Source organism: Leopardus geoffroyi, chromosome D2 (assembly GCF_018350155.1).
Source record: "Leopardus geoffroyi isolate Oge1 chromosome D2, O.geoffroyi_Oge1_pat1.0, whole genome shotgun sequence".
Classification (NCBI taxonomy): domain Eukaryota; kingdom Metazoa; phylum Chordata; class Mammalia; order Carnivora; family Felidae; genus Leopardus; species Leopardus geoffroyi.
In genome coordinates, this window is record NC_059334.1 from 62,100,861 (window position 1) to 62,124,508 (window position 23,648).

The following is a 23,648-nucleotide window of genomic DNA, read 5'->3' on the forward strand; positions in this document are numbered from 1 at the left end:
CATCGCCTCTTTGAAGCTTCAGTTTCCCGTTGTCTGAAGTGAGATTAAGGTTAAATTGCCTGCAAACTAGACTCCTCGGTTCTTTCCTATTTCTAGGAAACATTGACCCACCTATTCCTGATTCCAAATCCAAGCCTCCCAGTGAGTCTTCACCTCTTCTACAGTTTAAAGCCTTTTTAGATCCTTATACCAAGTGTCTCTCACAACTATTCTCTATCTTCCGTTCTCTCTTATACCTGGTTCTCATTCGCATGGTGTCTCTCTGTACTGCAATTGACTTGTACACTGTTTACTTTCCTTCAGTCCTGTCTCTCTTCCTGTCCAATTTATAGCCTGCAGTATATTTTTGATTGCTGTTCTCTTTCTTCCCTTAATTAAGACTCTGACTTAATCGAAGTAGACATTAAACTATTCCTGTCTAATTCAAAATCTTTCACAAAAAAAGCCCACCTGTGTTCTACAATTTAACTGTGATCATTATGATTTATTCTCCCTGTGGTTTAGTGGAACAGTTCTTCAAAGAAAGGAAACAGCAACTTTTTGAGCAATTTTTTGACAAATTGCTGGTGATTATTGAAAATATTTGGCTCTAAGTGAATGCCTTTTCTCACATTCCTTCTGCTTTTCCTTTTCCATTTGTCAATATCTTTTTCATCTTTTAACAGCTCAAAGGCATCTTCTTTAGGAAGCTTGCCTTCTTTACTGAAGCCTCATCATTTCCTATTTCTTTGCTTATAATTTGATTTGCATTTTTTTTTTTTTTAAGTAGGCTTCATACCCAGCTCAGAGCCCAACGCGGGGCTTGAACCCACAAGATCAAGAGTTGTACACTTAACTGAGTCACCCAGGTGCCCCTGATTTGTATTTTATTTATTTTTTATAGGTTTTTTGTTTTTTGTTTTTGTTTTTTTTTTGTAATCTCCACACCCAACATGGGGCTCAAATTTAACACCCCAAGATCAGGAGTTGCATGCTTTTCTGACTGAGCCAGCCAGTGCCTCCAATTTGTACTTTAAATTGTTTGCATAATTGCTTTATTTTCTTAAAATTGCACATGTTCTTTGAAGATAGGGATTTATATATTCATTTGTCTGTTTCTATAGCTATTCTCTGTAGCTATTGTATAATATTTACTACACTGGATCTAGAACTTCTTTTTCTGGAGGAAGTGTATGAACTTGTGGGTTTGAAGCAGATACCATTGAAAAGATGAATTATAGGTTATTTGAGGCTTAGCATCAAACCGTCTATTTGTTAGGCCTCAATGTTGTTTAGCACATTGGTGCTAGAAAGTTCTGCCTCTTGACCACTGATCACAGCCTTTAGGAAATCTGGCACCAACGCTACATCTCACTGATACTCTTTGCATTGTTTTTAGGAGACTCACACACAGCAACCATGGAAGAAAGCTTCCCCCGAGGGGGTACAAGAAAGACCCACAAATCAGAGAAAGCTTTCCAGCAGTCGGTTGAACAAGACAACTTATTTGATGTAAGTGGTGTGCTTGTTTGGTAAGACTCACTGAACACTTTCTAGTGTCCTTGTGAAGAATAACCTTGTTTGAGAATGTGGTATTTTCCATATTTGTTTCTTTTGGAAGTCTGCTTTTGTAAAGTGAACTTGTTGGAGAGTCCATACCACCATGAGACTATATTTTTTGAAACATGGCATTTAGTACTTGAGTTTGCAGTGCTGTTGTTCCTTATTCTTAGGAATTTTTGCCATGTTGGTTAAGGATGGAGAGAAAAATTATGGAATAAGTCATGAAAGGTACAACATGGGGAATATAGTCAGTGGTATTGTAATAGCATTTTATAGTGATAGTAGCCACACTTGTGAGCATAGCATAATGTGTAGAGTTGTCAAATCACTATGTTGTACACCTGAAATTAATGTAACATTGTGTGTTAACTATACTTCAATTGATTAAAAATAAAGTATGGAGAGAAAGGAGCTGGTGATTGCACTTTTAAATGGGATTCTTGCCATGTATAGTGGTCAGAATTCGCATTAAAATTCACCATCTTCCCCAAGAGTAGGCATTGCTCCAAATGCTAGAGGGAAGGGAACTAACATTTGATTGTGTGGTCTTATATGGATTTTATGTAATCTGTCCAACTACAGTGGAGTAGAGAACATCATTCCATGATGAGAAACTGAGGCTGAGAGAGGTTATGTGGTTGAGCAGAAACCACATAGCTTGTTGTGGTGGTGTTGGGAGTTTAACTCTGGTCTCCGTGTTTCCACCTTCCATTTTCACACACTGTTCCAAATTGCTTCTCATCCTGGGGATGCCAGTGTCCATCCCAGTCAAGGGAGGAAGAACACAGAAGAGAAGGGGCTTTTGAAAATGCGAAGGTTCCCACCTTTGGCTTGAACAAAGGTGGCAGAATGGGAGAGATGACATTGGAGCGGGAATTACAGGAACACTGGAAGGGGGTGCAGTGGAGGAGTAACGAAGCAAGGTGACAGGTGACCTGAAATTGGAAGGAAAGTCCAGGATTGTTTCTCTTCATTCCTTGAGATCTTTCTTCCCCTCTGTAGATTTCTACTGAAGAGGAATCTACCAAAAGGAAAAAGAGCCAGAAAGGGCCAGCAAAAACAAAAAAGTTGAAAATCGAAAAGAGAGAAAACAGCAAGTCTATAAGAGAGAAGTTTGAAATCCTTAGTATTGAGGTTTGTTACAATTTGATCTTGTTCTAAACAAACTACCTGGGTTGCTTAAGTTTGTGTATGTTTCCCTTCCCTCTTTCCTTTTGTTTTTCCTTCATTCCTTTTGTACACACATGTGTGCATGTATGTGAGTGTGCACGCCCCCCTGTAGAGACTTTTTGGAGTTTGGGCTCAGAATTGAGCATTATTGCCTTTGACTGTTAACCAGTGCCTGGGATCATGTGTTATTTTTTTAGCCACTGCTGAGCCCCTTGTTGTGCTTATGTCCTCATTGAACTTGTGTATTAGTAGATTCATAGGTTAGAACTGGCAATAACTTTAACAACGATTCTACTTCTATTTCATTTTGTAGCTGTGGAGATTCTCTTGGAAAAGTCTTTTAATTTACTTTAGATTTTTAGATTATAATTGGGGATATATGTTGTAAAAAAGAAAAAAAAAGTGAAATAAGTCTTAAGGAAAAGATTCAAATTCAGCCTGCAGAGGTATTTTGTTTGTTCTTTATGACACTCAGAAAAATAATTTCTTTTTATTTTTATTAAAAAACTTTTTAAATGTTTATTTATTTTTGAGAGAGAGAGAGTGCAAGAAGGGCAGAGAAAGAGGGAGACAGAATCTGAAGCAGGCTCCAGGCACAGAGCCTGACATGGGGCTTGAACTCACGAGCTGTGAGATCATGACCTGAGCTGAAGTCGGATGCTTAACTGATTGAGCCACCCAGGTGTCCCCCAGAAAAAGAATTTCTTAACTTTTTGTTAACATTAGAGAAAATTTCACATAAAAATGTGATTTCTGGGGGTGCCAGGGTGGCTTAGTTGGTTAAATGTCCAACTCTTGGTTTTGGCTCATGTCCTGATCTTGCGGCTCATGAGTTTGAGCCCTGCATCAGGCTCTGCGCTGACGGCACGGAGCCCACTTGGGATTCCCTCTCTCTGCTGCTTCTCTGCTTATGCTCTCTTTCTCTCAAAATAAATAAACTTTTTTAAAAATGTGCTTTCTAGCTTCTTGTAAGAATTTGAGAGCGCTGACAGCACAAGTTCGTGTTTCCTCATTTGTAATCACATGGAACTGAGTAGTGGTTTAACCCTTTAGGTCTGACATCCTTACCCCACCCTGCCATTGTCTCCACTGACCTGCTTCCTTCATTTTGTTGCCCCCTCCACGCATTTGAGTGTGGGATGTTTGGAGTAAAGCAAGCGTCCTCGAGTATCCTAGTGCTGTTTTACGGTGCTCAGTCAGCAATGATAAGTGTTCTGACGTGTATTTGACACATGTCATGTGACACATGAACATGTATTTCCTGTAGCTTTTAGAAGTCAGAGTTGTGGGGCGCTTGGGTGGCTCAGTTGGTTAAGCATCCGACTTTGGCTCAGGTCATGATCTCACAGTTTATGAGTTCAAGCCCCACGTCGGGCTCTGTGCTGACAGCTCAGAGCCTGGAGCCTGCTTTGGATTCTGTGTCTCCCTCTCTCTCTCTGCCTCTCTCCTCTTCACTCTCTCTCTCAAAAATGAATAAACTTAAAAAAAAAAAATTATAAGTCAGAGTTGAGACTAGAAGCCACAACCCCTGATCCCATTCATTGGTCTTTTCCCTATTGTACACATTTCACTTTTTCTCTTCTAGTCCCTGTGTGAGGGGATGCGGATTTTGGGTTGTGTGAAAGAGGTAAATGAACTGGAACTGGTGGTGAGTCTCCCCAATGGCCTCAAGGGCTTTGTGCAAGTGACTGAAATCTGTGATGCTTACACCAAAAAGCTGAGTGAGCAGGTGGCTCAAGAAGAACCTCTGAAGGTAAGGGAGACCTGAATGTACTCAATAACTGGAACTAAATGGTGCATAGGTAGATGTTAAATTACAACTTTGTTAAATGCTGAGAAGCCCAGGTGCAAGGTGCCATGAGAGTTTATAATAGGGGATTTTAATTTTTTTTTTTTTTTTTTTTTTTTTTTTTTTTAATAAGGAGATTTTGACTTAGCCTAGGGAGCCTGGGAGACTTCCCTGGGGAAGGAATGCTTGAGCTGAGATCTGAAGGATGAGGGTATACCAGGTAAATAAAGAAAGGAGTTCAGGCAGAAGGAGCTGAGAGAAGGCTAGTGTGGCTACGGCATAGAAAGCAAGGGGAAGTGGCGTGGGATGGGGCAGGAGAGCTAGCTGGAGGCTAGGTCATGTTAAGGATTAGTTTTTAATTCTAGAACCAGTGGGAAGCCCTTGAAACGTTTGTACGTAGACAACACAGAGATTAGATTGAAGAGGCATGTGTAGTTGCCCAGAGACCAGGTAGGAGGTTACTGTTGTAGTCCACCTGATGGCAGGTTGCATTCAGGGTTTCCTGCGGCCTGAGGAGGAAAAGTCCATGGGCACTGATGGGTTTGATATGGGGGATGAGTCCTGGGTTTCTGTTGTACCTGACTTGATGGTCAGCCTTGCCATCCTGAGATAGAAACCCTGAGAGAGGACCTGGATTGGGAGAGATGATGATGATTTTATTTTTTTGCTGTGTTGAGTTTGAGGAATGGTGGAGACATCCAGTAGACAGGTGATTGCAGAGCTCTGACAGGTCTGGGCTAGAAATGTGCATGTGTGACTGCTCTGTGTATGTAAGTGGTGACTGAAGCTAAGAAGAGGGAAGAGAGTGAATAGAGTGAGAAGAGACCGAAAAACTGACCCTCGAGTAAATACTGATCGTCGAGGAAGACTGACCCTCAAGTATTGGAAGAAGAAGGAAGGGCCAGAGGGATAGTAAAGTAAACCAGCACATGAAGGGCTTGGAAGCCAGGGAGGAAATGTTTAAAAAAGGAAGGAGAGGCGCCAGTGTTAAATGCCTTTTAAAGGTCACATATAAGAAGGACTGGAGAACAGATTTGGATTTAGTGACATGGAGGTCACTGGTGATTTTATTGGGAGATAAAGTGGTGTGTGAGGGGTGGAACATAGAGGCAGTGACCTGAAGAGAGCAGGAGGTGAAGAAACAGAGATGGTGAATACAGACAACTCTTGACAAGTCATTTACATCTGCCTGTTCTGGGGAGATACGGAGGCTTCATACTGAAAGTGAAGACTGACTTGGCCATAGATCCCTTTTCCTTTATGGGCGAGTGGGTACCCTCTTCATCCGCCTTTTGGGCTCTTTGGGGTCTGAGGATGAGAAACCACCGAGCCAAGGTTGGGCAGTGGTATATTGGTCCAGGGGAGGGGTATGTATCAGAATTTTCTCATTTGTATTGTGCAGGACCTGGCCCACTTGCCTGAACTCTTCTCACCTGGGATGCTGGTGAGGTGTGTGGTGAGCAGTGTGGGCTTCACAGAAAGGGGAAAAAAGAGTGTCAAGCTATCTCTGAACCCCAAAAATGTCAACGAAGTGTTATCTGCTGAGGCCCTGAAGCCCGGCATGGTATGTATCAGGTCAAGGAAGAGGAGCAGACCATGTGCCTTTTTCCTGGCCTGCCTCCTGGGGAGTATCTAGGTGACCTTTGACTTTCAGCTTACACACAGGGGTGGGTCTTTTCCTGAGAAGGACAGTCTCTAGGATGCTTGGGTACTTAGTGGAAATTGAAGGCTTGAACGTAATCACACTACCTTGGAGGGGAGAAAGGGAAGGTTCATTGGTGGCCAAATTAAAAAAAAAAAAAAGTCTTCAAGGAGGCTTAGCAGGAGTGAGGAGTTCCACAAAGTGCCTTGCTTACCAAGACTTGTTCTTTACAGATTTTTTTTTCAGAGGCTATCTGGCATCTGTAGGGAACATTTGAGGACTGCTCTCCGAGAGCAGGAGACAGGTAGTCAGGGCAATTAGTCTGTCAGCTGTACTAATGAGGAGCTCGCTATTGAGTCTCCCAGTCCCGTGGAGATTCAGGAGAAATTAGCTCCAAGTGTCAATGTCCAATAGGTGTAAAACATGCTCGAATAAACTACACTCCTCTGAGTGCTCTTGTAATTGAGAGGAAGGATATCAATATGATCTTTTAACCTTTAGGTAGAAGCAGTCAGTTTGGGACAGGCCTGAAAGCTGGGTAGAAAGGGGAATAAAAATAACCCAAGGTGCAGGAAATTGACAAACATCAAGAGCCTGCTGTTTGGCAGGCGCTGTTTTAGACATTTTATCTTAAATTCTCATAGCCCTGTGAGGCAGATAGGTATACCTTTGTGCATTTGAGAAAATGGACTCGGGTTTGTGACTTGCCAAAGACAAAATGGCTAGTAAGAGCCAGATTGGAACTTCACACTGCTCCTGATGAAATCTGCAGGAGGTTGGCAAGATTTTTCTCTTTTTTCGAAGTCTTGGAGGCACTTAGAAAAGACATGATGACTGCTAGAAGAGTAGTTCTGGATTAGTCATGGCGCTGGGAGTGACCTTGCAAGGCCATCTGGTTTATTCCTCTTTGTGTAACATAATAGTCTTTCATATCTTTTGGAAATTCTTCAGGGGAGAAACCCCTCTTTGTCATTCCCCACCTGTTTATAACACTCTTCACTGACTGGAAACCATAAGCCAATGGAGAATTAAACTTGATGTCTTTCCCTTCTCTATCCTCTAGTGGGATTGAAATTTACAGTTACAAGTTATTGGGAGGGGGAGTGGGAGAGGATTACGGATGATATGTCAAGATCGATGATGGGAACATTCATGTTTGGTAGGAGATGTTTGTTGTGTATCCCATTACCTTTGACTTTTGAACTCTGGGGAATGCTTTCTCTTCCAGCTGCTCACAGGCACTGTGTCCAGCCTGGAAGACCACGGCTACCTAGTGGACATTGGTGTTGGTGGGGCCAGAGCTTTCCTGCCACTGCAGAAAGCCCAGGAATATATCCGACAGAAGAACAAAGGTGAGGGGAAAAAGAGGGGCAGGTACATGGTAGTGAGGTGGTACGTATAGGGATTATGTTTAAATGCTGTTTGGTGAGTAAAATGACAGAATGGTGACCCCAAAAGCTGTTTGGCTTTGCTAAAATCAGTGTTAATCCCAGCTGATAGAAAAGGGAAGATGTGTGAAGAGCCAGGGAGTGACAGGGTTTAGATCCAATGGACCAGTTTTGCTTTTTCTCACCTAGAAGATTCCCCTGAAATTTGAGCCCCCAGGGCCTCTGAGCCAGCACTCTTCCTGCCTTGTTGAGATTTTCATATTTTTAAGTGGTGTTGATTCCAGATCAGTCAGGGTCACTTTATTCCCCTCTTGTAGTTGGTCACTGAGAGATTGGGAACATGGGTATTACATGGTAACTAGGCAGGTAAACCATGGATCTTTTCAGGTATTACTTGAACCCAAATTAAGAGCCCTTCTCATGGAGGTATTTTGCCTTTTGGGGGGCTGGGGCTTGCAGGTGCTGAACTGAAGGTGGGTCATTATCTGAACTGCGTTATTGAAGAGGTGAAAGGTAACGGAGGAGTTGTTGGTCTATCTATTGGTCATTCTGAAGTTTCTACCGCCATTGCTACTGAGGAGCAAAACTGGACCCTTAATAACTTGCTACCAGGACTGGTGGTCAAAGCCCAGGTACAGAAGGTAAGCCATTCATTGTCATTACTATTTTCTGAAATAAAGATAATTTTTACTGAAGTAGTGCTATGCACACAACCTGAAATTGTGCTGTCCAGTAGGGTAGCCATTGGTCATATGTGACTTTACACAGTAGAAATGTAGCCAGTGCCATATGTGGAAATGACAGTATTTTACATCTATTGGGTTAAAGTGTTATTAAGATAAATTTCACTTATTTCTTTGTAGTTTTTAAAATGTGATTGTTAGAGAACTTAAAGGTATAGGCTTACATATGGACCATGTTTCTTTTGAACAGTGCCGATTGGAAAGGTCAAATAGTATTAAAATACTTTTATTTATCTATTTTTTTTTTTTAAAGCGCTACCCTCTTTTAATTTTATTTTTGTAATGTTTTTATTTGTTTTTGAGAGAGCGCGAGTCAGGGAGGGGCAGAGAGAGAGGGAGACACAGAATCTGAAGCAGGTTCCAGGCTCTGAGCTGTCAGTACAGAATCCGACGCAAGGCTCAAACTCAGGAATTGTGAGATCATGACCTGAGCTCAAGTCAGACGCTTAACCGACTGAGCCACCCAGGCACCCCATAAAATACCTTTTTTTTTTTTTTTTTTTTTCAACGTTTATTTATTTTTGGGACAGAGAGAGACAGAGCATGAACGGGGGAGGGGCAGAGAGAGAGGGAGACACAGAATCGGAAACAGGCTCCAGGCTCTGAGCCATCAGCCCAGAGCCCGACGCGGGGCTCGAACTCACGGACCGCGAGATCGTGACCTGGCTGAAGTCGGACGCTTAACCGACTGCGCCACCCAGGCGCCCCTTTTTTTTTTTACATGTTTACTTATTTTTGAGAGAGAGCAAGAGAGAGAGTATGCATGAACAGGGGAGAGGCAGAGAGAGGAGGGGGGAGAGAGAATCCTAAGTAGTCTCCACGCTCTCAGTGCAGAGCCCAATGCAGGGCTTGATCTCACAAACTGTGAGATCATAGTTGGAGCCAAAATCAATAGTCAAACACTTAACCGACTGAGCCACCAAGGTGCCCCTAGGCATTGAGTTTTAAGTTCTTACTGTGGTAGATGATGATTTGGCTCTCTCAATTTTCCCCTTCCCTGCCTCCAACCCCCTAACAGTATTTTAAATTTTGGTTAAATCATTAATCAGTGTTTGATGTACATATTATTTAGTGCTGAGCCAGGTAACATACTATGACTATTTCTTGAACAGCTTTTTTCCTGGGAGCTGATTATCAGCTTTGTTTTTGTCATTTGCCAAATTCTCTTCCTACCTATCACTGTTTCATAATACTGTATATCCTGCATTTTCCTTATATTACGATTTTCCATAAAGATTTTTCCTTTAGATAACCTCTTAGTTGTTGTTGTTGTTTTTAAACCTAGGGCCCTTTTTCCTGTTATCCTCCTCCAGGCTAGACTGGTTGCTCTGGTAGGAACCCTGCAGAACCGATATCCTAGGACTTACCTTCTTGGTCATCCTGCTCCTTCCCCTCTTTCTCCTATATTGGAGTCTTTGATTCAATATATTCTTCTTTTTTGGTTTACTTGCTCATTTTAGCATGACACATTCTCCAGAAGCATCATTGGAAAGGTACATGGGAGGTTGATTTCCTGACCTAGTGTGTTGGATCCCCAGGACCACCCCCAGGTTCACTGATGCACTGGAAACACTTACAGGACTCAGCATATGGTGATACTCATCACTATGATTTATTATGATGAAAGGAGGCAAAGCAAAATCAGCAAAGGGAAAAGGCACTGGAAGCCAAGCTCCTCTCCCAGTGGAGTCACAGAGTAGAAAAATGTCCTTATTCTACACTCACATGTGATTGGTAGTAAAGCTGGGATTAGCATCCTTTTGTCAAAAATAACTTGAGGAATTTGAAGACCTTGTTCCCATTGTCATCTGGCCTCTGTTGCTCTTAAAAAGTCTGATGTTACTTTGATTTCTTTTCATTGTATGTATTTTTTATTTTTGGAAGAATTTAAAGATTTTATCTTTATCCCTTTTATTTTAAAATGTCATGGTGATTTGTTTTTGTGTGGATCTGTCTCCATTTATTTGTCCTACAATTCAGAAATGCAGATCTTTAAATTCTGAGAAAATTTCTTGTATTTACTGTTTTTTTTTTCTGTATTCATATTGACATGTAATTCACATATAGGAAGAGCCATCCTTTAAAAAATGTATAATTTAGTGATTTTTTTTAGTGTATTCACAAAGATGTGCAGCTATCACCACTATTTTTTAATTTTTGTATATATAATGTCAAATTGGTTTCCATACAATACCCAATGCTCATCCTATCACCACTGTTAAATTCCAGAACATTTGCATCACCACCGTAAAGAAACCCTGTACCCATTGGTGGTCAATCTCCATCCCTGTCTCTCTCAAGCCTCTGGCTCTGCTTTTTGTCTCTAGATTTGTCTCTTGGGGGTGTTTCATATAAATGGAATCCTATAATATGTGGCCTTCTGTGTCTGGTTTCTTTCACTTGGCATGATGTTTTCATGGTTTCAGGGTTCATGTATGTTGTAGCAAGTATCAGTAATTCATCCCTTTCTGTGGCTAAATAATATTCCACACTATGGATATGACAGATTGTGTTTTTCCATTCATTAGTTGGTGGCCATTTGGGTTGTTTCCACTTTGGGATGTTTTGAGTAATACTGCTGTGAAATTCATGTTTAAGTTTTTGTGTGGATGTAAGTTTTCATTTCTCTTAGGCCTATGGTTGGGAATAGAATTGCTGGGTCCTATGGTAACTGACTTTTTAGAGGAACAGCCAAAGGGACGGCACCGGTTTATACTCCTACCTGCAATTAAAGGTTTCAGTTTCTCCAAATTTTCACAAACATTTGTTTTTTATTTTTATTATACCCATCCTCATGGGTGGGAAGTGGCATCTCCTTATGATTGGGGTTTACATTTCTCTAGTGATTAGTAACGTTGAGCATCTTTTCATGCACTGGTTGTATTCTGGGCATTTGTATATCTTCTTTGGAGAAATATCTGTTCAAAAGTCTTTAGCCTATTTTAAAATTAGGTTGTCTTCTTATTTATTAAGTTGTAAGATTTCTTTGTATATTCTGGATACTAGCCCCTTACCAGACTTTTTTAAAAAGATTTAATTTTTTTAATTTTTTAATGTTTGTTTATTTTTGAGAGAGAGTGTGCCGAGGGGGGGCAGAGAGAGAAGGAGAGAGAGAATCCCAAGCAGGCTCCATGCAGTCAGTGCAGAGTCCGGGTTCAGTCTTAGTCCCATGAACCATGAGGTCATGACCCAAGCCAAATCGAGATTCGGATGCTTAACCAGCTGAGCCACCCAGGCATCCCCCACTTCCCTACTTTTTTTTAAGTATAATTTCCTCTTCTTTCTCTTAAACTCCTGATAGAATGGTGTTGGACTTAATTATCAGTTTTCTAATTTTCTTATGTTTTTTCTCTCCTTTGTTTTGGCATGTGCATGTATTTATCTAGATCCTACCTTCTGGGAGAGTCCCTCAACTTTAATTTTATATCCTCTACTGAATTTGTGTTTTGACTGCCATCTTATCATTGAGGTGGTATAAAATGTGGTGTGCCTGGTTGGCTGGGACTTGTTGACTGGCTGAATTCAGTGTCAGGATCAGGAGCTAGCAGACTTTGAGCAAGCTCCAGATGTCACGGTTACAAGTCTTCTCTGGCATGTCAGATTTTTCTAGAAAGGATCTATTAATCTCTCCTCAGGGGGGGTAATATCTTGGCTGCCTGAGAGATAGGTGGGAGAGGGGCTGGATGTCTCCATGTCTATATCTGTATGATGTTCAGAATTTTTCTTAATCTGCATTTTCAGAGTTTGCACTCCTCTGTCTTTTCAGTCTCATACAGGTTTCCTGTGGAGGCGGGAGAGGCGCAGGCCCTATGGTGTGAGGAGAGGACCTGGAAATCTAACTTAGTTTCCCTGATTTCAGTCATCTGCCTCACTGCTTTCTTTTGAGGTGCTAGTCACCTCTAATTACTTAGCTTTTGGGGGGCTCTGTAGGATGAATCAGTGTGGTCAGTATCTCCCTTTTGCATGCATTTGGGTTTTGCCTTCTGAGTCTGGGCAAATCACCAAGTTAGCAACAATTTGTGCACGTTGTCAGGCTGACGGTTCCCTGAGGGTCTTTGTGCAAATTGTCCTCCATTCCATATGGAAATCCCGAGGACTGGAGGATTGATGTCCCCTCAGGTTTGAGGGGAGGTGAGCTTACTGAATAAAGAAACAGCCAGAGCCAGGAGTTGCCCTGCCACTTAATTTTATAAGAAGAAAGATTGTCAAGGGTTAGCTGGGGGAGGAGAAATACACAGTGGTTATGGAAAATGTAGCATTGAGTGTTTCATCTGCACAACGTCTCTTACATTCTTGGCTTCTTCTGTTTGTTTTCAGGTGACTCCACATGGCCTTATATTGAACTTCCTCTCATTCTTCACTGGCCTGGTTGACTTTATGCACTTGGATCCCAAGAAAGCTGGAACATACTTCTCAAACCAAACAGTAAGAAATGTTTTCTTGATTCCATTTGTGTCCCAAACAGCTGTCCAGTGTTGCAGTTAGCTATGGGCCGGTCCTAGGGCTGCGTGTGTACGGGTATTAGAGGCGGCGAGGGGAAGGAAAGGTGTTTTGGAAGGACCACAGGAAGCCACCGTCGTTATTTCTGTGGACTGAGATGAGAAATGGAGCCTGTGAAAAAGAAGGCAACTTGTAGTTTGCATTTATTATTCTTTTAGGTAGTTTGATTTTAGGGGGTGAGTAGTGGATCTTTTGCTCTTACCATTTAAAGTGTTTAAGAAGAATATTTAATGTAAAATAACAAAATCTATATTTAAATAGAAAAATGTGTTTAAAAGTGCTGTGAAGAGAATAGAGCAGAACCAACTTTGAAAAGCAATTTTTTTTTTTTTTGAGAGAGAGTGCTCAAGCGGGGGGAGAGGAGCAGAGAGAGAGACAGACAGACAGACAGACATACAGAGAGAGAGAGGGAGGGGGCCAAAAGAGAGAGAGCACTCTTGAGCAGGCTCCACACTCAGGGCAGAGCTGATGTGGGGCTTGATTCCACGACCCTGGAATCATGACCTGAGCTGAAATCAAGAGTCAGATGCTCAACTGACTGGGCCATTCAGGTGCCCCTGAAAATATTTTTTAATAGTACGCTTACTTAAAATATTGGAAGATTTACAGTCAGGTGTTAATGATTAACTCTGGGTGGTTTTTTTCTACCTTATCTAAATATCTAAATTTTTTACAACGAACATGGATTTTTGGGAAGAAAATCCCAATATATGTTATTCAGAGTTTTAAAAAGAATTCTAAAATGATTCTTTCCTTTTTTGTTTTTAACAGTAACATTGCTGTTGGGTTCTGTAGAGACACATTTTTTTTGAACCTTTTTTTTGTTAATGTTTAATTTTTGATAGAGTGTGTGCGCTAGCTGGGGAGGAGTAAGCAAAGAGGGGGACAGAGGATCTGAAGTGGGCTCTGCGCTGACAGCAGAGAGCCTAATGTGGGGCCTGAACCCACAAACTGAGATCATGACTTGAGCCAAAGTTGGATGCTTAACCGACTGAGCCACCCAGGTGCCCCTATATAGACGTATTTTTTAACTAAATGGTTTTCCCACCACATATTGGTAAACGTTTTTCTAATAATTTTTTCTCTTTATAATCATATTTGTAAACAAAGTGCAGGCGTTTTGTGTGCGGTAGCCTTGTGCTCAGAGCAGGCTGTTTCTGGTGTATTTCAGATGAGCCTCTGATACAGTGATGCCAGTACATGGCTTCTGCTGCATATGTATTATTAGCCTCATGGTATTGAGGGGACCCTAATATGTTTTGCTGACCTTGAGTAAGCATTGATTTAGTTGGATATAGTCCTTCTGGGACATTTTGTTGGATGTTTCCACATGCTGCTTGATCGCACAAGCTGATAGGAGTACTTATATCCATAACCTGGTCAGCACATGTTGAGTCTTGGCCTTTGAAGGTCTGCTTTAGGTGCGTTATATTCTGTGTGCCTCCTGCTCATTATGCTCTTTCCCTTGTGTAGGTAAGGGCCTGTGTTCTCTGTGTCCATCCTCGGACCAGGGCTGTGAGGCTGAGCCTGCGCCCCATCTTCCTGCAGCCTGGGCGCTCACTCACCCGGCTCTCCTGCCAGCACCTGGGAGCAGTGCTGGAGGATGTTCCTGTCCAGAGCTTTTCCAGCAAGGCTGGGGCCACCTTCAGGCTGAAGGATGGGGCTCTGGCCTATGCCCGGGTGAGGAGGCTCTTTGTTTCACCAGGATTTACCCCTAGAAGGACTTTGGGGATACGTGGGTCCTTGTTTGTTTCCTTCATCCTTTGTATTAGTTTCCTGTTTTTGAATATTCCCAAGTGTGGTGGACTCTATACAGGGATTAGAACAATGTATGTTCTGTTAGAATTCTTCAGGATTAATTTGACTTATTTTGATACCTGGTTGATGGTAGGTACAAGAGTGTGTTAAGATCTATACCAGAACTTGGCAAAGTTTTTGAAAGGGCTAGATAGTAAATATTCCAGGTTTGTGGGCCATATGATCTCTGTCCTCACTACTCTATTGTTAAAGCCAAAAGCAGCCATAGACAGTATGTAAATGAAAGGGCATGGCTGTGGTCAATAAAACTTTTATTTATAAAAATAGGCACTGACTTGTGAACTATAGTATACTGATCCATGATCTAGACTGTTCTCTGACCTTATAGAGAGTCTATGATAGTAAAGAACAGTGTTTTAGTTAGAATTATTTTAACAGGCAATCAGACTACTGTTTTTATGGTATGTGATAAATGTGTTGAGTTATGTCACGTGCTTCCATACCTGATTGCCTCAGATCTACAGTCTGGCTTGTCCTTAATCACTTGGTACTTTGTAGCTCAGCCATCTCTCCGATTCTAAGAACGTCTTCAATGCCGAGGCCTTCAAGCCAGGGAACACCCACAAGTGTAGAATCATCGATTACAGCCAAATGGATGAACTGGCTTTGCTCTCTCTGAGGACGTAAGTCTGTCATCAGCGCATGTGGGGCTGTGGAGATGGGCCCCTCTGTGCGTGCACGTTCACACTTTCTCATGGCCTGGCTTGGTGAGGGTTCTCTTTCTTGCCAGCATGATTCTGGTAGCCCTGAATTTTAGGTAGCCTCTGCCCTGGTTTGTGTGATCTTGTATTTTCTTTTTGTTCTAGATCTGTTATTGAAGCTCAATACCTTAGGTACCATGACATCAAACCTGGGGCATTGGTAAAGGTAAGACTCAAGCACATAATTAGATACCCTTCCACCTTCAGACATTCTTTAGTTCACAGGTTAACTGTTAGCTTATTAGTTGTCATGTGAACACATTTAAAGTCACCTTCCTTCTCTCTACCTGTTAACTGGCATTTCTTTTTCTTCCCTGGAGTAACTTGTAATTAATTTCAAGGTAAGGTCTTAATAGCATCACCCAGCTACACAGAGGCAGTAGATCATAAATCCTGGGGTTTGATGGTGTTTATTAGACCAGGTCAAAAGTTAATTTTGTGATAGTTGAGCTCCTGTGATGTTAGTAAGTCACTTGCAGTTGCCTCTCCTGTCTAACCATTTAGCCCCAGTTGAGCAGATCTCCTTTATATGTAGAGTTCATTCCTTAGGAGACATAGATCTCTCCTTCAGAGAATGTGCTTGTGAGGTAGGCAGAAAGAACACGCTCCCACAAAAAGATGTGAAGATTCCCATGAATCAACCATACTGCCTTCAAATCAGTGTGGGGTATGTGCTTTACCCCATGACATCTGGAAAAACAGGCACAGTTAGTCTGGAAAGGTGGGCTTTGAAAGAGATGTGACATGCTTTGTTGTAAGAGGTGGAAGAAAAACCATTCTTGAGGCATGATGACTTCTTTTCTTTGGACTCCCTAGGGCACGGTGCTGACCATAAAGCCATATGGGATGCTGGTGAAAGTGGGCGAACAAATCAGGGGCCTGGTACCTCCAATACACCTGGCCGACATCCTGATAAAGAATCCAGAGAAGAAATACCACATTGGGGATGAGGTCACGTGCCGGGTGAGCTTCTTGAAGGGTCTCCTTGGGGTTTTGGCCAGATGGGAAGAGAGCATTGCTTTTCAGCTGAAGTTTCTGCCTTTTTCCACAAAGTGACCATCTGACATCTGTGGTGCTGTGCCTGGCATTGGGAAGAGAAAAGTGTGTCTCTGCCCTTGAGAACTGTGTAATATAATTGAGAGTTAAAATATTCATACATGAAAAGAGCAGGCTGTTGTGCGACCTTTTGTCACATGGTTTGGTACAGGCTATGTGCCATAATCGTATCTCAAAGGGGAGGTGACAGTGGGCTGGGCCAGCAAGAATAATTGATGATGTCAGTAGTAACTACAGTGTAACATGTATTTTGTATCAGTTGCTATGCTAGGCTCATGACATGCTTTATGTCATTGAATCCTGAAAACAACCGTATAAAGTAAGTACTGTTATCCTCATTTTGCGGGTGTGGAAGTGAAAGCTTAGGAAGGTGAAATTTCTTGCCCGAAGTCACAGAGTTAATAAATGGCAGAACCAGTTTTCAAATTCAGGTCTCTATGACAATAATGTCTTCTAGATTTCTGGCAGAGGTGGTACTTGAACTGGAAAGGATTTGAGGAGGAGCAAGCGATGTGTGTCAGGCCCAGAAATAGACAAGCTAAGTTGCCGAAATATGAGTGGTTTATAACAAAGTCTTGAATCCCAAGAGAAGCTTTGCAGAGTTGTGAAGGTTACATGTGGTTAGCAGTGGCTAGCATAGGGCCTGGTTTGTGCAGCCAGTCACAATGTTAGATGTTCTTCCTCTCATTTTGTTTCATTATTGAGTCAAAATAGGTATTGATCACCCATTGGTGCAAGATTGTACAATAGTGGAGTCAGGAGGTTAGAAGTAGAGGAATTTCTCTGCCCTTTAGGAGATAACCTGAGGGATGAGAGATGGTTGGATCTCTCGGCCTTAATTTATAACTAATACACAGTACTGAGCTGGTAAATTGGTTTGATGGTTCATTCTGTTATGTGGGAGGAAGTACATTTGAAATAGGTGAATCCTCCCTAGATTGTCGTCCCAGCAGGGAGCAGGGAGGATTTGCCTCTGACAATACTCAGAGGCAAAGAGATAGCAGGTTCTCAGGCACTGACCATGGCCTTTGGGTTCAGAGGTTGCAGAGACTAGTCCAGTGGCTCTCTTGATAACGGGTAACTTGATGACGGCTAGTATCCTTCCCCTAGGTTTTGCTTTGTGATCCCGAAGCCAAGAAGTTGATGATGACCCTGAAGAAAACCCTGATTGAGTCCAAACTGCCTGCCATTACCTGCTATGCCGATGCCAAGCCGGGTCTGCAGACACACGGCTTCATCCTCAGAGTCAAGGACTATGGCTGCATTGTGAAGTTCTACAATGATGTGCAGGGTCTAGTGCCCAAGCACGAGCTCAGTGCTGAGTATGTCCCTGACCCAGAGAGGGTCTTTTACACTGGCCAGGTAACCTTTCCTTCGATAGGCCCTTATCCTTGGTGACCCCATGAACACAGATTTTAAGGAGTTGTAGGAGGACTACTTTTTAAGGGATAAGGAATGAGCATGTGGGGCAGTGGGCTTGAGCCAGCTGAGTGGAGGAGCTGTAGAACAGAACTGACAGAACCCCTCAAGGGGGTTCTGCAAAAGCTAGCAAACTAATGGACCTCAAGCCCACAACCTAATAGAAAATAGTCTTTACCTACAACATACCAGTGTCCCTCCCATCAGAAGTTGCTCTGAGGCCACTGTCACCACAAGGTGGCAGTGCCAAGAAACTAGTGAGTCGGGTTTATCTAGGAAAAATAATTGTTTAAAGCTCGGGGTTGTACCAGAAATTTATTCATGTCTTCCTTTCACCCAAAAGGCTGATTTGAGATTCTGTGTAGCTTTCAGTACATTTCTTTCCACTGCCTCTGATCTAATCCAAAGTCTTGGTGTATCTCACTCTGCAGTGCTCACTGAGGGCAGCTCTCTGTAGGGCCTCATAGGCTTGCTGGGAAGAGTTCACCAGGCAAGTGTGGTTTCTCACCAGGTGGTGAAGGTTGCGGTGCTGAACTGTGAGCCATCTAAAGAGAGGATGCTCTTGTCCTTCAAGCTGCTGGGTGATCCAAAGAGAGAGCATACGGGACACAGTCAGAAGAAAAGAAGAGCTGTTAGTGTTGGACAGGTACCTGCACTTCTCCAGACAAGCTATTTTAGTTTACACTGACAGAAAGCAGGGTGCCACTGATACGTGGGGCACTGGGATTCATGGAGGGAAAGATAAAGGCAGCTAGATAAGATTCTGGGGCTAGCCCTCTAGCGGGTCTAGTAAAAGACCCGCCTGGGTAGCTCAGTCAAGCATCTGACTCTTTATTTTGGCTCAGATCGTGATCTCACAGTTCATGGGATCGAGCCCCACGTTGGGCTCTGCGCTGACAGCATGGAGCCTGCTTGGGATTCTTTCTCTCCCTCTCTCAATTCTTCTCCCTCTCTTACTCTCTCTCTCCCTGAAAATAAAAATAAACAAACATTAAAAAAAAAAAAAGATTCTGGGGGTAGAGAGAACTGAAGACCTCGAGACAGGGTTCTTTCTGTGTGTCAGAGCAAATGGAAGCTGTCCAGGAAAGCACCATTGTGGTCTGACTTTTCAGCAGTGTACTGCTGTCCTCTTTCCTTTTTCCTCTTTGGTCTCTAGGACCAGCCTGTGAGACTGTCTTTCCCCTTGGGAGAAAAGTGACATGAGTGTGCAAGTGGGTCCCGGGGTGTATGGGTGTATGTGCCTGTGTGTACCTGTGGGGTCTTTGGGGGCAGCAGTATGGAAGAAAGCTGCTTCTCTGATCTTGACCTCTCCATATCCCTGGTGCTGGAACTTGATACCTCTTATGTCTGCCTGAGCCAGGTGTGGTTGCTGTCTGCTCAAGATAAGTACTATTTTTTGTCTTTCTTTTCCTGAGTAGTTGGTGGATGTAAAGGTTTTAGAGAAGACCAAGGATGGGCTGGAGGTGGCTGTTCTGCCCCACAACGTCCCTGCTTTCCTCCCCATACCTCATCTGTCGGACCATGTCGCCAACGGCCCTCTGTTGTATCACTGGCTCCAGGCTGGCGACATCCTTCACAGAGTCTTGTGTCTGAGCCAGAGTGAGGGACATGTTGTATCCTTTACTGTATCTGGTGAGCCATGGGCCCTTGGGGGAAGATTCTGGGTCAGGCTCTGCTCTTCATTGGAAACCCCATGGGGAAATGTCAGCCATTTGACTTCAGAAATACCTCCAAAAAACCAGACCAGTGACCAGACCTGGTGGAAAGTAAGAGGATTGAAGTCCTCTATTAGCAGATGCTGGTCAGTCCAGTCCAGAGGGGTTGGTGTGGCCTGCCAGTCCCAGTGGGATATTTCCAGTAGCACACCTTGCCTTCTCAGACACTCAGCGCCTGCCCCTTGAGCTGAAACAATTCATAAGGTAGGTGCTATCTTCCTCCTCCTGTCCCCCCCCCCCCCCCATATGGGACTCAGCATATTCCCCTTGGTCTTGGTGCGTGCACCTCGAAGGAGGACACTGCCAGAAAAGAGGCAGTAAGATGTTATTTACACAGAATGTAAAATAAAATCTCCTTAGAGTGCAGATAGGCAGAGGAGGTGAGGTAGGGTTGTGTGAAGACTGTGGCAGATCCAGCTGTCAAACCACAGGGCTGAGCCGGTCCCTTTTTTTTGTCTCTTCCGGTAATCTGGAGATGAATTCATAGGGAGAGGGAGAAAACTGGTTCTGAAACGTGAGTGTGTATCAGAGTCACCTGGAGGGCTTGTTCAGCCAGCTTGCTGGGCTCGCCCCAGAGTTCGTAGGTCTGGGGCAGTGCTTGGGAATTTGCATTTCTCACAAGTTCCAGGTGATGCTAATGTTGCTGGTCTGCATGCGTAGACCATTGTAGCAACAGAGGATGTAGGGTGGAAAAAGGAAATGGATGGATAAGTTCATCTGCCTCTTCTGGAATGTTCCTTGATGAAGTGCTACCAGCTCCTTTGCAGGAAGCCAGCTTTGGTTTCCACCGTGGAGGGCGGCCAGGATCCTAAGAGCTTCTCAGAAATCCATCCTGGGATGCTGCTCATTGGTTTTGTGAAGAGCATCAAGGACTACGGTGTGTTCGTCCAGTTCCCATCAGGCCTTAGTGGACTGGCCCCCAAAGCTGTGAGTTCAGTTCCATGCCCAAGAGTGTTGGAGGAGAGACATTAGGGTCATGGAACCTGAGGGTGGAAAGGAGCAGGATACCCGAATGCCTTGAAAGATTTTCAGGGGCAAGGCAAAAGGCACCTGCGGGGAAGGGGGCCGAGATCTTGCCCAGCCATGTGTGTCCTGGTGCAGGGCTGTGTCCTAGAGGAAAAGGCACCTTCGTTTCTATACTCTGGGTATGTATAGACCTGGAAGTTGATTTTCCTGAGCAGCTGAGTACAGGTTTTACAACCTTCTGAGGTTTTTGAGGTGTTCTGTTACCAGAACACCCTTGAAATGATCCCCTCCACCATAGTGTCATCAAATTCATAGACTTTTCAGACTGGGAAAAATCTTAGTGATCCCATAGTTGAACCCCCTCATGCCTGCTGAATGAACTGAGACCCAGAGTTGGGAGGGATCTTGCCAACGTCACTGCAAGCAAATGGTGTGTTGTTACTCCTGCCACAGATAATTCATAAATACTTCTTCCTTCCCAGAAGTTTGTCTCCCTGATTTTTTTCCCTGGGCAAATCTTATTTGCAATCCTTGCCAGAGCAATTTTAACAATGGGAGCAGAGGGGAAGCCCCCAGACGCATGTGTAGCATGGGGCAGAGGGTTACCATGGGTGTTAGAGACATGGGCAGCTCGTGTTCCTCTGGCTTGCCAGTGATGTGCCTCCTTGGTTGGGTGCCCTCTAGGAGGTTGGGTTGGACAGCCAGGGCCTCATATGGTTTTCTGGAAGAGGGGTAGAGTTGTGCTTAGAGACGGCTTGGAGGGGGCGGGCGTCCTGGGTCCCATCTCTCCCTCCCACCCCACCCCACATTCTTTTCGGGGGGGGGGATATTAAATGGGTTGTCTTGATAGATACTTGTTTCTTAATTTCTGCCCACTCTTCCCTTTAGATTATGAGTGACAAGTTTGTGACCTCCACAAGTGACCATTTTGTCGAGGGGCAGACGGTGGTTGCAAAGGTGACCAATGTGGACGAGGAGAAGCAGCGCATGCTGCTGTCTCTGCGGCTGTCGGACTGCGGTCTAGGGGACCTGGCTACCACCAGCCTCCTCCTCCTGAGCCAGTGCCTGGAAGAGCGGCAGGGTGTGCGCAGCCTCATGAGCAGCCGAGGTGGGGGCGCGGGGCCTGGGGATGAGGGGCGGGTGAGGGCGTGTGTCACACATCATGCCCATCTGTTCCAATGAGTTGTTGGGCTTCCCAGATACTACAAACAATTTGGATAAACTTTTTTTTTTTTCTTTTAGTGGGAGTATAACCTGTATAAAGGGCATAAATCATGTAGGGTACAGTTCAGTGAATGTTTATAAAATGAACATTCCTGTTTACCTCCCAGATTCAGATAAAGATTCCAGGTCCCCCTTGTGCTCCCTGCCAGACCAAAACCAAAATTTCCCTTAGTTCTATGGCCTCAGGTTTGCATTTGTTGTGAATCCATTCACCTTTCCCCTTGTTCTTTTATTCAACAAATATCTGGTGAATGATAGAACAGGGACCTTCTAGAAGACTTTATGAGGAATTATTATGCTGATCTTCCTGTTTTGGACCGTGGGTAGGATTGTTGGCACCCTGATGGGATTTGGGAATAAGAAGCTTGAGAGGGTAGATTCCAAACAGAAGCAATGAAAATTCAGAAGTCAAAGGAAAGGGTGTGTTTGTGGTATTTGTTGGTTACTTTCATGAACTGTGGCCAGGTAGGATTGGTAAGAGGCATAGTTCTCTCTGCCTGCGATAGGAGTGTTCATGGGTATCACATATTTCTACCCAAAGTGACTTTACCTTCACAGTGCTTGCAATGCTCTGCCGTCCCCAGCATGGCGGCACATTTCCAAAGGAAAAGAATGGTGAGCATTTCTGCTTGTTAATCCCTGTTTCCTTTGGGTCTCTGGCAGACTCTGTGTTGATCCAGACACTGGCTGAGATGATTCCAGGGATGGTCCTTGACCTAGAGGTGCAGGAGGTGTTGGAGGATGGCTCTGTGGTGTTCAGTGAGGGCCCAGTGCCTGGCCTGGTCCTGAGAGCGAGCAGATATCATCGGGCAGGTGAGCACTTCTGTCTTGCCCCTCGTGGTTCTTGGGGGAAATCCTTTGCTCATTGTTCCCTCTCCTGGATACAGAATTTCCAAATACATAGTGTAGATGAGCTGATTCAGTAGAAGATTTTGTCATCCCTGTCGTTTATGAATGAAAATCAATGCAGTTGACAGCATGTTAAAGGATGTTTAGGTGTGAATCCTTTTATTGTTATAATTGGGTAAGTCTAGATTTTTGTCTGTCAGGGTGCATAAATTAAGGCACACCTGAACCTGAATTATGGGAGCCAGACTTTTGGTTTTCCTAGGCCCTATAGACCCAGAACAGATGCTGTCTTTTCTTTTTTGTGCCTAAGGGCTTGCAAGACTCTTGGGCAGATGCTTCCTTCCCTGCTCCAAGAGGGTGATCACGTTGTGTTTGATTCTTTCTGCACTGCAGGGCAAGAGGTGGAACCTGGGCAGAAAAAGAAGGCTGTAATCTTAAATATTGATATGCTGAAGTTAGAGGTACATGTTTCCCTTTGCCACGATTTGGTGAATCGAAAAGCTAAAAAGGTAAGCTTGTGGATGACTTCCGTTCCCCTGGTTTCGAAGGCATTGCGGACCTCTTTAGCCCCACACACTTTGCTCAGGGGTTCTAATGCAAATGGCTATAGATAAGAGGATCATTATGTCTGGCTTTGTCCGGGTCATGGTTATACCTCTTGGTGTGGTTATTAATAGCACTGACTTGCCATCTGGTTCCAGTGATAAATTATGTGGTCACCCAGTCTCCAGGGCCAGCTAGATCACGTAAACGAGTTGAAGTGGGCATGAGAAGCCCATAGAGGGGCAGAGATGATTTAGACTTGTGGCTAAGCAGGAACATCTGCATCTAGGGTTGCTGCATCTGATTTTTAAGAGAAGGCAGAATTTGATTTTTATTTGAAATAAACGTGGGAAACATTGGAAACTGTGTTTTTTAAAACACGTGAACCAAACAGAACATGTCTGTGGGTGCTTCTGACCTCCAGGCTGTTCATCTACACCCTCTCCTGTACACTTTTGTGTGAGAGAAGAATGGGTTTGAGGGAAATCTCAACATTTGTAGTATTTCCCTCTGGATGATATATATATTTGGTCATCATTTAAAGTACTTCTTAAGCATCTAATTGTGTAGGGTATGGTAGAGA

General features: G+C 43.7%; 1 protein-coding gene across 2 annotated transcripts in view; it reads left to right on the forward strand.

The window, feature by feature from the left end:
• PDCD11 (programmed cell death 11) overlaps window positions 1-23,648 on the forward strand; it is a 43,327-nt gene that overhangs the window by 387 nt on the left and 19,292 nt on the right. For both annotated transcript variants that reach the window (XM_045438769.1, XM_045438770.1), the window contains exons 2-19: window positions 1,379-1,491; window positions 2,545-2,676; window positions 4,298-4,465; window positions 5,904-6,065; window positions 7,372-7,495; window positions 7,991-8,172; window positions 12,592-12,699; window positions 14,248-14,454; window positions 15,091-15,215; window positions 15,399-15,459; window positions 16,110-16,256; window positions 17,460-17,711; window positions 18,280-18,414; window positions 19,187-19,381; window positions 20,240-20,410; window positions 21,338-21,557; window positions 22,337-22,486; window positions 22,916-23,031. In XM_045438769.1, coding sequence (XP_045294725.1) covers window positions 1,399-1,491; window positions 2,545-2,676; window positions 4,298-4,465; window positions 5,904-6,065; window positions 7,372-7,495; window positions 7,991-8,172; window positions 12,592-12,699; window positions 14,248-14,454; window positions 15,091-15,215; window positions 15,399-15,459; window positions 16,110-16,256; window positions 17,460-17,711; window positions 18,280-18,414; window positions 19,187-19,381; window positions 20,240-20,410; window positions 21,338-21,557; window positions 22,337-22,486; window positions 22,916-23,031 — 2,748 coding nt within the window. In that variant the 5' untranslated portion in view covers window positions 1,379-1,398. The remainder of the gene's footprint in view (window positions 1-1,378; window positions 1,492-2,544; window positions 2,677-4,297; window positions 4,466-5,903; window positions 6,066-7,371; window positions 7,496-7,990; window positions 8,173-12,591; window positions 12,700-14,247; window positions 14,455-15,090; window positions 15,216-15,398; window positions 15,460-16,109; window positions 16,257-17,459; window positions 17,712-18,279; window positions 18,415-19,186; window positions 19,382-20,239; window positions 20,411-21,337; window positions 21,558-22,336; window positions 22,487-22,915; window positions 23,032-23,648) is intronic.